At 36.2% G+C, this 14,322-nt stretch overlaps 1 protein-coding gene across 3 annotated transcripts in view; it reads right to left on the bottom strand.

The window, feature by feature from the left end:
- Positions 1-1,221: 1,221 nt before the first annotated feature.
- The window catches only part of FAM151B (family with sequence similarity 151 member B), a 33,414-nt gene continuing 20,313 nt past the window's right edge, over positions 1,222-14,322 (bottom strand). For all 3 annotated transcript variants that reach the window (XM_061424292.1, XM_061424290.1, XM_061424293.1), the window contains exons 4-6: positions 9,590-9,807; positions 7,014-7,149; positions 1,222-2,556 (exon numbers count right to left, since the gene is read on the bottom strand). In XM_061424292.1, coding sequence (XP_061280276.1) covers positions 2,397-2,556; positions 7,014-7,149; positions 9,590-9,807 — 514 coding nt within the window. In that variant the 3' untranslated portion in view covers positions 1,222-2,396. The remainder of the gene's footprint in view (positions 2,557-7,013; positions 7,150-9,589; positions 9,808-14,322) is intronic.

Below are 14,322 nucleotides of genomic sequence, written 5' to 3'. Positions count from 1 at the left end.
GCTTTATAGATTTAGCTTTCACTTTTAGGCCTAAGATCCAGCTCAAATTATTATCTGTGTAGGGTGTGAAGGAGGGATTGTTATCCTTTTTTCCATATGGACCATAATCCATTTAAATTTTACTTTCAACAGAGTAAATTTTATAATTCTCTTATATAATTTTTATTCCTGCTGCTGTGGGTGCTCTTGCGTCCGACTCTTTGGGGCCCCATGGAGTGTAGCCCGCCAGCCTTCTCTGTCCGTGGGATTTTCTTGGCAAGAATGCTGAAGCAGGTTGCTATTTTCTCCTCCAGGTTATCTTTCCCACCCAAGGACCAAACCAGCATTTCTGGCATCTTCTGAATTGGCAGGTGGATTCTTTACCATTGAGTCACCTGGGAAGCCCTTTTATTCCCAAGAACACTTTAAAATATAGTTTTAAATCTTAATCTAAATAACACTCAGTTGATAAATTTCGCAATATAAAGGTATTTGGCTTTAAGATTAATACTTTAAAAATATTATTGAGGACCAGATAAACAGTAAAAATAATCTGGGCAAATGAATTTTATTTTAAACTTAAATGTAGTTCATTTATAAATTCAACTCTTTTTGTGAAAGCTAAGCATGGTCATTTTAGAACATTTATAATGTAAACAATACTTTTTACCATAGTTTTTAAGAGTTATTCTTTGCTACAATTGTTATAATTATGAAATTGCACCTTTTGCTTTTGGCAAACAACCATAGAAAGTGAAGTTTTAGGTGTTATTTGACCAATAGCACCATATTCAGTTGTACTAAAATTTAAAGTAGAATATGATCATTTTCTTTAAGTATTGCACGTGTACAATGTTTCACGTTATATCTCTTACTTTTGTCTATCTACAATGGGTATAATCACACGTAAGTCTAATAAACAGGGACTATCTGTTGAGCGCTTGCTATGAGACGAGCGCTGAGCTACATGCTTCCATTTCAAGAATCTCCCTTAATCTTCACAACAACCTTACAAGAGAATCCTCATCCTCCACCCTGGCCCCCGCCCCCATTTTATACAGGAAGGAGTCAAGACTCAATGAGGTTAAATATTTCCTCAAACCCATGGCTAGTAAGGGACAGAGGTGGGGCTGTAAGGGAAGTCTATCTGAATTCAAAACCCAAGCTCTTTTCTCTGCACAGCACTATTTTATTCTCTGGGGGGAAATGGTTGATAAAAGACAAATTACATATCTTAGGACATTCACTGGTAAAGTACTTTTTAATAAATCAAAGAAGCAACACATTTTTCTGAATACCTTGCTCAGGACTATGCCAGATACTGTAAAGACAATTGAGAATGTTCTCTCACCATGAAGGACTCCATAGTCTAGCTGAGGAGACACAACTACAATGGATGACACAATTAGTGAACACTATCAGTTAAAAGTAATCGTTAAAAAAATCTGGAGATTACTGATGATGTAAGCGTTTTTGAAACAAAGCACTGTGCTGAGGACACTGAATTAACTTGCAGAGTGGGACTATATTAGGAAGGGTATTGAAAGGGTAAAATTCAATGAAGTTGAATTTAAGAAGCCCCTAGAGACTTTTGATTTGGCATAAAGAAAGAGGTGTTTTTAAAGTTGTTTTTTTTTTTTTCAGCAGAATTATCCAGCGTTTCTTTGAGTAATGTGAAGAATGAAGTCATGAGGAAATAATTTTTAAAATTCTAGTAGTAGAACAAGGGCCTGGAACAAGGTGGTGTGGGTGAAAATCTTGAAAAACAAATAATAGATTACCAGGATTAAAATTCTGCTCTCGAATAGTATTTTGCTCACTCTAGATAAGATACTGTGATCAAAACAAAGAATACAAAACAACACATTAATATATGGCTGTCAGGATGCTCTGAGCAATAAGGAAATTCTAGATACATCCTAATTTAATCCTCATTGCTTTCAGTAAATAGACTTGATCTTGTTATAAGAAAACTGCTCAACCCTGTGAAAGTTAAAAACGTTTTTAAAGCCCTCTTTCTCTTCTGTAGTCTCTGAAATAATTAGTTCTCCAGGGAAAAGAAAAGAGGATGGCATATTTTTATGGAATCTCTGTAATGCTAGCACCAACATGTAATTTAGTATCTGTATGACACGTGGATTTTTTCAATTATTTTCAATACCCCAAAATATTTTTATTAACGGTTTTAAAGATTCATTTTCCTAAATCATTATTATATGAGGCCCAGTGAAATCTCTTCTTTCCAAATCTTGTAGGTAGGTACAGTATTATAAGGACAGAAGCCTAACAGAGTAAGCCTCAATAAGTATTTTTTGATTGGATGAACTGGAACATAAATCAATCATCATAATTAATTCAGATCAGACAAAGAAGGATTGAAAAAGCAAAACATGAAATAATTTAGCAGAATTTTCATCTTAGAGATTAATTTTGATTCCAATGGCTTGTTTAAATTCATGGTTTTGTGGTTCCAAGATGTCATAGAAAACTTGTTTTTTGTCAAAATGATCTCTAATAAAAAGTAAATCTTCAGTGGAATAGCTATCATTTTTTCCAGTCCAAATGGTCAGGCTGTACCTGCATCAAAACAAAACAGAATTATATAGTTAATAGAGAAAGATAAGAAACAGTGATGAAGAATTCCAACAAGCCTAAACACAGTCACTCTCACTTGTCTCTAACCCAAATTCACATAGAAGAAAAATTAATTAGCACTGGTGGAACTGTATTTTCCTGTTTCATTCCTTCATCAACATCAAAGGGACTAGACAGAATAAAATTCACATCACTATTGCCTAAATTAGGTAACCCTCATATGACTTTAGAAACCCAGAATGGTTAGCACTGTAAATAGGCCCAATTTTGGACAAAAGAACAGAGGAGACTGTGTTGTTGATCAAGGAATCCGTTCCCTACACAAAACCACAGCTCTAACCTGGTTTCTTCAGTAGCCAGGCCAGAGTCAAAAGCATGACTGGAAGGGACAGTGAAGAGATACAATTGTCACTGACATTCCCAACATTCATGTCCACTTCTAAGTGGCCCTGCTATCCCTTCTGGGGGTTTCTGTAAGAGATATAAGAATGCCAAAGAGAATAAACCTAGATCTATTTCTGGAGTCAAAAAACAATAATAATATATGCAGATTGATTATGGATGTAAGAATATGCTCAGAAGTTCAAATGCTTCTTAAATCATATATTTTCATTTCTTCCGGTGACATTACTATTACACTGTTCTTATTAGAATTTAGAGAAGTGCAAATCTCTTTAAGTATTTTCATATTTATTTTCCTCATAAGCATGTCAGAATCCAGGAGAAAATCTCCAAAGCAGCTGTTCTACTAAAGATGGGAAAACTGTCTAACCAATATATATATTCTTGTTATTATACTGACACATTACTCTCCTTAAGGATGATAACACCATTCTGGAAATGTAACAAAGGAAAGTACTTTGGACTTCGCTCCATAAGAGTATTATGTGACAAACCCAGAAGAATTTTAAACTACAGTGGGGAACACAGGAAAAAAATAAGAATTACTCTAAAAACATATTTTTGCTAAAATGGCATTTTTATTACTTTATTCAAGCACCATGGAGACAAACCTTATAAAAAGACAGATATGAATTTAGGTTAAAAGAAGAGCTTTCCAGTGTTGTTTTGCCTCTTTTAAACCTCCCACTATGGTATACAAACTAAAACAGGAAAAATAAAATTGCCTAAGGGTATTTTAAATTGCATTCATTCAAATCACCTCTCAGGTTTCATTTTTAAAGCTCTTTCCACTGTGAAATAACACATATAGGAAAAGATGCATAAAAGATAAATGTAAATTTTGACAAATTATTATAAAATGAACTCCAGTGTAACACAACACAAACCAAGAAAAGAACCTTGCCAGCACCTTAGGAGACACCTGTATATCAGAGCCCCATCACAGCCTCGCCTCTCCCCCGGAGTTCTCACAGCCTAGACTTTTCAGTTGCCATCTTCATGCTTTATTTACCACCTGTATATCCATCCTAAACAATACAGCTTAATTTTTGCCTGTTAATAAATTTTATATAAGTGGAATCATATGGGATGTAATATTTTTGGTATTGCTTCTTTTGCTGAATATTTTTTGTGAAATGTATTCAAGTTGAAACATGTAGCCACAGTTTATTCATTTTCTTTGGAAAATAGTTTAGCAGTATCCACTAGAATTGAAAATATGAACACCCTATGACCTAGAAATTCTATTTCTAGAAGTTCCTTCCTGATATAGTCTTTAGGCACATTTGCACCAGGATGTATGTGTGTGCTCACATTTATATATATGTACATATATATATATGAATGTTCACAACACCAATTTTTGCAATAGACAAAACCATGAAATAATCCAAATATTCAATAATAGATGAACTCTGATGTGCACACAATAGAATACAGAATTCATTATAAATTGATTAGAGCCCTTTTGATATACAAAAATATTCCCCAACTCTGCCTAACTTGTTCATATTCTTCATGGTGTTTTTTGATGGAAAGAATTTCCAAGTTTTAATGTGTTCAAATTACTTAAACATATCCTTTATGGCTAATGATTTTTGTGTCTTGCTTAAGAATTCTTTCCTATCCTTAACAGTCCTGGAAGCACTGACACTCTAGGAGCAATGATTATACTAAAATCCCAGATTTTGCTTTCTAAATACCACCTGCTACTATAATCAAGAAGGGATCCTTGAAGAAGTGACTCATTTGGGAATTGGGACAAGTACATGATTAGCTTGCCAAGAATGCAAGACCTGAGATCTAGCATGAGGAAATATTGAACTGATTGAGACTGAGGATATTTTTCATAATAAAGGGCCTATAGTCTTTAAGACTGTTACGTGTATGAGAGGAAAGGAAAAATTGAGGAAGAATTTTGAAAGAGACTGATGCAAACTAAATGCAATGCATGTTCTTAGAGAGTTTCATAGACCACAAGGAAATAAGGATTGTTGGAATGACTGATAAATTTGAATGGGATCTGGAGACTATAGGGGCAGTTTTGCCTTAATGCTGATTTCCTGGTTGGGAGGCTACATAGTAGAAATACAGAAGTGCATTCTTGTGTGGGTAAGTCTACACTGGAGGACTTCAGGATATGAGACATCATAACAGAAAAAAGAAACAGAAAAAAAGAAAAGGAGATGGGGGAGAGAGAAGGATAGAGGAAGAAAGAATGGATAAACAATTTGGGAACATGGGTAAAGGAGATGTTGCAACTTTTCTGCAGGTTTAAAATTATTTTTATGACAGTAAGTCACCCTTAAAACAGTCAATGAAAAATAAAATAAAAATTATATTTATATTCCTTGGTAGCTCAGATGGTGAAGAACGTGCCTGCAATGCTGGAAACCCAGGTTCGAGCCCTGGGTTGGGACGATGCCCTGGAGAAGGGAATGGCAACCCTCTCCAGTATTCTTGCCTGGAGAATTTCATGGACAGAGGAGCCGGGTGGGCTACTATCCATGGGGTCACAAAGAGTCAGACATGACTGAGCCTCTAACACTCAGCATCAGGTTGGTTTCAACGTTGAGTTTATTCAAACTCATGTACAGGCTATTTGAATGTTATTTTTAACATCCTAGGAAATGTAAAAAGAAAGAAAGGTCCTTAGTTTTTTTCTAATGAAATGTCCATGATATTGATACCCAAAACTGACAAAGAAAAAACTACAGACCAATCTCACTTTAAAATGCTGAAATTCTAACTAAAATATTAGCAATAAAATTCAGCAGACTTTAAAAGAATGATAAATCTCAATCAAGAGAGTTTATTCTGTAAATGTGTGGATGATTCAATATATAAAATGCTAATATAATTTATTTTATTAATATACAATGTGAGAAAATAGGGTTATTTTCATAAAAACTGAAAAAAGCATTTAGTAAAAACTCTACCCACAGGAATACGGATATTTCTCTCATATTTGGGTATATGCTTCCCTTATTCTCTAAAATACAGTGAATTATCAAACTGGGTCTTTTTCTGGATGATTTGTGATAAGTACTTGTTTGTTAGAATTGTTTACAACGATGCAACATACGTGTTGAGGACAGTTTTACCAGAATCTTTTCATTTCTATGTATTCAAATGTATCAAACTTTTCTTTTATTGCTTCTGGGTTTTGTGCCTTACCAAGAAGGGTCTTCTCCATTCTGAAACTATATATACAAAAAAAAAAAAAATCATCAATTGTGTTTTCTTTATGCATTTATTGTTTGGTGTTCAAGTCTTTAATTCATCTGGAATTTATTTTGGAGGAAGATTAAGGAAGGTCATTTACTTTGTTTTTCCTACAATGTTGCCTGTCCCAATACAAGTTATTGAACTTTTACACCAATGATCTGAAATACCAGCCTTTTCCTATCCTAAGTTCCATGATAGAGCTGAGTTTATTTCTGGGCTTTCCCTGCTGTCCTATTGACTAGCCTATTAAAAAACATAGTATCAAAACTGTTTTACTATCTGTAGCTTTATAATATTTAATACATGGTCCAACATATTTTTTTGACATGATAAAAAAACAAAATTTGGGGAATTCCTTGGCAGTCCAGGACTTGGTACTTTCACTGCCAAGGGTACAGATTCAATCTCTGGTTAGGGAGCTAAGATCTCACAAGCTGCACAGCCAAAAAAAATTAATTTTTAAAATAACAAAATTTTTATATGGAAAAGACTTAGAATTATGACAGAATTCAAAGGGAAATTATTGTATCCACTTATAACTTTCTGTTAATGTATAGCATATTGAAAAAAATGACAAACATTTACTGGGTACCTATTACATGCAAAAGGTTTCGTGCGGAACAGAGGTGGAAGACCTGATATTAAGATTCATCAAGGAGCTTCATTCCAGTGAGGAGGTCGGATCAGCGTCCACCTTCTGTCTCTTTCTCTCACACACTGTCTGTATGACCAGTTTCCATCTTTCACACACACTCTCATCTTTCACACACACTCACATGTACACACTACACTGTCAGATTTACACATACCTGTTTGATTGCTTCAACAGCCAGAGTAACTGAGAACAAGACTGCCTGACTAATGCTGCTCTGACAGGAAATGTTACAGGCTGATTTAGTTCGTTACATATATATTCCATCTCTTTCACCATTGTCCAACTGTAACCTGAAGTGAAAAGAAAGAAATGTAACTTTTCTCACCAGAATCCTAAAAAGTCAATTAAGTAAAAATTAAATTATATATGAATATGTAACTTCATAGGTAATTCACTAAAATTTCCATTTGGATTCAGAGAAAGTCCATGGACTGTAACCTATAAGGCTCCTCCGACCATGGGATTTTCCATGCAAGAATACTGGAGTGGGTTGCCATTTCCTTCTCCAGGGGATCTTCCCGACCCAGGGATCAAACCCAGGTCTCCTGCATTGCAGGCAGACACTTTACCATCTGAGCCACCAGGGAAGGATAAAAATTAAATTATATATGAATATGTAAATTCATAGGTAGTTCACTAAAATTTCCATTCGGATTCAGAGAAAGTAGTATAACACTTAATGCAGGAAAATATTTTGAGTGGGATGCAGATAAAAAAAATTACGTCTAAAGTCATGTCACAAGTGAACGAGAGCAAATCAAGCAAAAAAATTGAAACCTTAGAAAAGAATTGATTAATCTATCAAGTACAAAAAAGGAAATGTTGGCACTATATATATATATATATATATATATATATATAAAATTTAAAATTCTAAGGCTCTGCATCATTAATATACTCTATAAACTTAGATTTTCCACTTGTGTTAAGCTTTCTTTTCCAGGAAAAAGATGGTTGCTAGGTACTTACGAGCTATTTAAGTAATAATTAACTTCAATTTTTTTTTAAATGTGGGGACTAGTCCAAATTACTTACACATTTTTTTCTAAAATAGAAATAGTATTTGAATTGGCTTTTATATGTGTGTTTTGTGTTTTAAATCAAGTTTAGACATTGTGGAAAATATATCTGCCTATTTATAAACAGCTTCAGAAAAAAAATGTATATTTTAAAAATAACCCCTAAACTCTATCAAAAGTAGGTTGAAAAAGTATTGGTCTGTAAAGGAACAATTTACTAAAAGCCTATAGTAGCTAAATTCCTCATGAAAGAAGGGAAAGGTCTGCTTTCCTTTAAAATCTGGAAAATTGTACCTTTTTAATTAGAAAAAGGGGCTGCTAACATACGCTATTACTTACATTACTACAAACATAAACTCTCTTTCCTAAAATTTGTAGCATAAGAAGTAAGGGAAGATAAAGCACACGGTGGTAATGACTGTCTGCCAGCAGGGGAAAAGTAGCCTGGAAATATTCAACACCAACATGACTTAAAGACCCAGACATGGTTTAATTCAGTTCAAGCCTGAGATTAAAGTCAGAGTTAGACTAAACTGTGACTAAAAAGAGATCAGAAGCAGGATGGAAGCTATTAAATCATTTCTAGTTTACCTTCTTCAAACACTTTGAATTATAGGCTATATCCTTTACTGACACTAATACAATGATTAGAAAATTAAAATAGAACAAATTTAAAGTATACCGTTTTTCTCTCGATTATATCAATTGCTGGTCCAGGGGTTATAACCTAAATGTCACTACGCAACCAGATAGCAGTTACTCTAATCTCATGTTAGATTTTAAAACTTTACATCTAAAGACAGTAATAGCAAATAAGTAAATTTTAAAATGCTATAAACATAACATAAAGGCTAACATTTCCATAAACTCTAAATATCTTCTTGGTTAATTATTTTTACCATGTGTTCAGGTGTCCCAGAGCATCTGATTTTACTGGATCCCTGACTTAGATCCCTAATTAGTGATTTTACTGGACAATCACTCAATAGGGATGTATGAAGAAAAAGATGAATCCAAATAGTGTAATAAATTTCATCCAGGAAAAATAAGCCGAATATCAGGTCCATCGAAAAGAGTACATGAAGAGAAAGAAGAAATTTCCCAGAGAGGAAAGTCTCGTGGCCTCCCACACGCTCTGTCTAGCCTGAGGGCATGAGGGCACCAAGCTTCTTTCCTAGCAGTCTACATTTCGAGGACCTTCTAAGATCAAGGGAACAGAATCCGTGCTCTTCAGCCACACACCCCCTACTTCTGGCCTTGCTGTTGCTACTGCTGCTAAGTCACTTCAGTTGTGTCTGACTCTGTGCGACCCCATAGATGGCAGCCCACATCACTTAAAAAGATTTTATTACCACTTCTTTATCTTTCATCCAACAGAGAGAGTTTGCTTCAAAGGAAAAGGAAAAAAAGAGTATAGAATGCTCTACAAGTACAAAGAGACCAACTCAGAATTTGCAGAATGTCAAGAGGCAGCTTTGGTTATTCTAGACCTTGCAAATAAATATTTTCTGTGGGAGCCTGGTGACCAAAATGTCGCCAGTGAACGAGATCTATCTGAAATAGCAGAAGGAAGAGTCATACACACATCTTTAGGGCCAGATCTTTCTCTCCATTAGGCTCTTGGGTTTATAGAACATGGTTTTGGTTTTGTATTAAAGGTATTATTTTTATATCTGAATGTATAAAAGGAACACATATTTTAAATTATCACCTTCATTGACTTTCTCAGGATGCCATCCTGTTGTCCAACCCAAGGAAAACGTCACATCTGGAGAGAAGGATGTCACAGTGTCTATAAAAGGTTTTGCATCCACTACTCTGCTGTTTCCATTTGGACCAGGAAGAACATCAGCATTAATCCACACTGGACGCTTCAGATGCCTCTTGACATTTTCCAAGAGCATCATGGATGGTTCTACAGCTGCCAAACTGAAAACAATTTGTTGTCAATGAGATACATTCCTAAAGTAAAAGTAAAGTTCTTTTAGACTAGTGGCTTTATTCATAATAAGAGTATAATATCATAATGCTTGAATTAAATAAAATCAAAGATTTAGATATCACCAGAGGGGAAAGTTAACATGTGTCATATCTTAAAATACTGATTTATACTTATTATTCAAGAAAGTACTTAAAAGGTTCTATAAATGTATGAATAATGCCATTACCTGTAGATAGAGGTTTCAAAACCCTGTATTATGATCACTCTGTATAAAAACAATTTAAGAAAAGACACAAACATTCACTCATCAAAGAATGTATAAACAGGATTTAAAATTAAACATACTCACAACCTGCAAATTCCAGTTTATGAAAATACACAAAGTGCACTCAGACACCATGTCTTTAGCACTGGCTAATGACCTTGGGAAAAAGAGCCTCTTTCCCTTTATGTATTCTTGTGAGAGTCTGGATGCACAAACACATTTCTAAAAACGACTGCAAAATGTAAAATTAAAACATTTCCTTAAAGCTTTTATAAACTTCATTTTTCTCCTCTACTGTAAACATCTTTTCTGAAAACTTGAGACAACTATATTTTAGTTACTTTTAAACTAAAAAGCAACTTCACTCCTTTTACTTCCTGACGTCTTCTTGGACGAATACATTTTGAAATAATAAGGCTTTGAGCAGCCAATATAGTTTTTACTTTTAAAAAATACAAACACAAACTTTATTGGAAAACTACACTACCTGCAATCTTGAATACCTTCTGAATCTTTGAGGCCTATGCATATTTCTCAGAAAATTAGCTTTTAAGGAACACAATTGTCACGTGAGTGTATGTTCCTCGGTTCTTTGTCTGGTCACAACCAAGATTTGGAGCGACGGACATTAAAGCCCTCGGTGCGTCACAGCCCTCCGGTCTTGGACAAATCATGTTATAGCTCTTAGGCAAATCAGTGTTACAGCTCTATTTTATTTACAAGATAGCAGGAGAACCCATCCTCAAAGAGTGAGAGCATGCCAACCCAAAGACTTGAAGACAAGAGAGTGGAGGAGCGCGCAGGGGAGAGAGAGGGAGAGGGAGAAAGAGTGCACACACGCGGGAGAGAAAGAGAGAGAGAAAGCGCTTTGGCTCCTCCTTTTATATGTTTTTTTCCTCCACCTGGGCCTGCCCTATGCAAATTGGGCTTAGCCAGGAGTGCTGTTTGTTCTACCTGAAGTCTTCACTCTGGTCCTCGGACCTTCCTTTGACCTTCCTTTGTTCTGTTTTCGCGGGCTTTTCCCTTCCTTGTCTTTTAGCCACCGCCATTTTGGACTCCTTTTCCCTATTCTACCTACCTAACACAATGATTGGGGGGACTAAGAATCTGGGAGGTGGATATTGGGAGGGAGAACATGCACCACCCCTTGTCAGTCTTCAACTTTTCCTCTTAATGGACTGAAGTCCTTCTGCCTGTGCTTCCACCTCTCTTCCCTCACTCCTTTTGGGCTTCCTACTTTATGAGCAGAAACTGATAATGTCATCATTGTTGTTCGTTGTGTTCAGTCGCCAGTCACGTCTGACTCTTTGAAACCCCATGGACTGCAGCACAGCAGGCTTCCCTATCCCTCACCATCTCCCGGAGTTTGCCCAAGTTCATGTCGATTGCATCAGTGATGTCATCCAACCATCTCATCCTCTGTTGCCCTCTTTTCCTGCCTTTTCAGTCTTTCCCAGCGTCAGGGTCTTTTCCAGTGAGCCAGCTGTTCACATCAGATGACCAGAGTATTGGAGCTTCAGCATCAGTTCTTCCAAAGAGTATTCAGGGTTGATTTCCTTTAAAATTGACTGGCTTGATCTCCTTGCTTTCCAAGGGATTCTTAAAAGTCTTCTCCAGCACCACAGTTCGAAAGCATCAATTCTTCGGCGTTCTGCCTTCTTTATAGTTCAGCTCTCAGATCTGTACATGACTACCAGAAAGATCATAGCCTTGACTATATGGACCTTTGTCAGCAAAGTGATGTCTTTGCTTTTTTTTTTTTGGTCTTTGCTTTTTAACACACTGTTTAGGTTTGTCATAGCTTTCCTGCCAAGAAGCAATCATCTTCTAATTTCATGGCTGTAGTTATCATTAGCAGTGATTTTAGAGCCCGAGAAGAAAAAATCTGTCACTGCTTCCACCTTTTCCCTTCCATTTGCCATGAAGTGAAAGGACCGGATGCCAGGATCTTTGTTTTTTTAATATTTAGTTTTAAGTTGGCTTTTTCACTGTCCTCCTTCACCCTCATCAGGAGACTCTTTTAAGAATTCCTCTTCGCTCTCTGCCATTAGAGTGGTATCATCAGCATATCTGAGGTTGTTGATATTTCTCCCAGCAATCTTGATTCCAGCTTGTAACTCATCCAGCCTGGCATTTTGCATAATGTGCTCTGTGTATAAGTTAAACAAACAGGGAGACAATAAACAGCCTTTTCGTACTCTTTTCTCAATCCCGAACCACTCAGTTGTTCCATACAGGGTTCTAACTTTTGCTTCTTGACCCAAATACGGGTTCCCCAGGAGACAAGTAAGATGGTCTGGTATTCCCATCTCTCTAAGAGTTTTTCACAGTTTGTTATGATACACACAGTCAAACACTTTAGCATAGTCAATGAAACAGAGATGGATATTTTTCTGGAATCCCCTTGCTTTCTCTGTGATCCAGCGAATGTTTGCAATTTGATCTCTGGTTCCTCTGTCTTTTCTAAACCCAGTTTGGACATCGGAAGCTCTCAGTTCACGTAATGCTGAAGCCTAGCTTGGAGGACTTTGAGCATAACCTTACTAGCATGGGAGATGAGTGCAACTGTCTGGTGGTTTGAACATTCTTTAGTACTACCCTTCTTTGGATTGGGATGAGGACTGACCTTTTCCAGCCACTGCTGGGTTTTCCAAATTTGCTGACATACTGAGTGCAGCACTTTCATAGCATCATCTTTTAGGATTTTAAATAGCTCTGCAAGGATTCCATCATCTCCACTGACTTTATTGGTAGCAGCACTTTCTAAGGCCCACTTGATTTTATACTCCACAGTGTTGGGCTCTGAGTGAGAGATTACACCATCGTCATTAGCTGGGTCATTAAACTCTTTTTTTGTACAGTTCTATGTATTCTTTCCATCTCTTCTTGATCTCTTCTGCTTCTATAGGGTCATATTTATTAATGAGCAAGGATACTGTTCACTAAAACCAGAGGAAATCAGCCTCTCTTGAACTCTGCTCCCATGTAATAAGCTGCTTTTTTTCTCATTCTTATACCCCTGAAATGCAGGCCCTAGATTATAGTGGGTTAAAAAACTCTAATGCAGGACCTAACAGATTCTAATATAGATGCTGTCATTTCTCTGTCTCAAATGCTTTCTGCCTTGAATGGTATCAATGCTGTGTTAAAAACCACAATTCTGAGATCTGGCCAACTGTACTACCTACAAAATTCCCTCATTTTTAGTACCTTGTACCTATTACAAGGTACTTAAGTAACTTGTACTATTACTCCGAAGCTTGCTTACCTATTACCTGTACCTATTACAAGGTACTTAAGCAACTTATACCTATTACTCCAAAGCTTGCTTGTCTGAAAGTCCCACAGCAGCAGCTAAGTGCCAGTGGGGTTCTGCTCTTCAGAAGTGGAGCAGAAGGAAACCTTAAACTAATCCACACATGTCTTACAGCTGACCTCCTCTCCTTTTCTAGAAATGATTCTGCTTTCTTAAGAAATCTGGTGTCTGTGCAGTTGGGTTAATCACTAACTTCCCGTTTATATTCAACAGGAAGCTTCTTAGCCTTTCTCAATTTAGTAAACTGACATTAGACTGTTTAATGATGGCTCGCCATCTAATAATATATAGTCTCAGCACATTCTCCCCCAAACTGATATTGCAACAGCATATATTAGGTGTCTACCATGTGCAAAGCACTGCACAGTCAAACATAAAGAGCTAAGACACAGAACATAATGAAGTAAGATTTTAATATACTTTTAAATATTTTTATTTAATATTTAACTATTTAATATTTTAATTATTAACTATTAATGAAATAGTATAACTATTAATATTTAACTATTTAATATTTTAATATTCTTTTACAAGTAAATGTTTTAATTATCACTAATGCAAAAGACTATAGTACCGCCACTTTCCCTTTCTAATACGAAAAACAAAACCTATATTAAGAAAAAAATTTCTGGAACTTTACAAAATAATTACAAAATTCTTCTGGAAGAGTAAATGTGGTTGCTGCCAAGTCGCTTCAGTCGTGTCCGACTCTGTGTGACCCCATGGACTGCAGCCTACCAGGCTTCTCTGTCCATGGGATTCTCCAGGCAAGAACACTGGAGTGGGTTGCCATTTCCTTCTCCAATGCATGAAAGTGGAAAGTGAAAGTGAAGTCGCTCAGTCGTGTCCGACCCTCAGGGACTCCATGGACTGCAGCTCACCAGGCTCCTCCATCCATGGGATTTTCCAGGCAACAGTACT

This window comes from Bos javanicus, chromosome 7 (genome assembly GCF_032452875.1).
Source record: "Bos javanicus breed banteng chromosome 7, ARS-OSU_banteng_1.0, whole genome shotgun sequence".
In the NCBI taxonomy this organism is placed as follows: Eukaryota; Metazoa; Chordata; class Mammalia; order Artiodactyla; family Bovidae; genus Bos; species Bos javanicus.
Note: the sequence above shows the minus strand (reverse complement) of the source record. Positions and strands in the feature narration are given on the sequence as shown.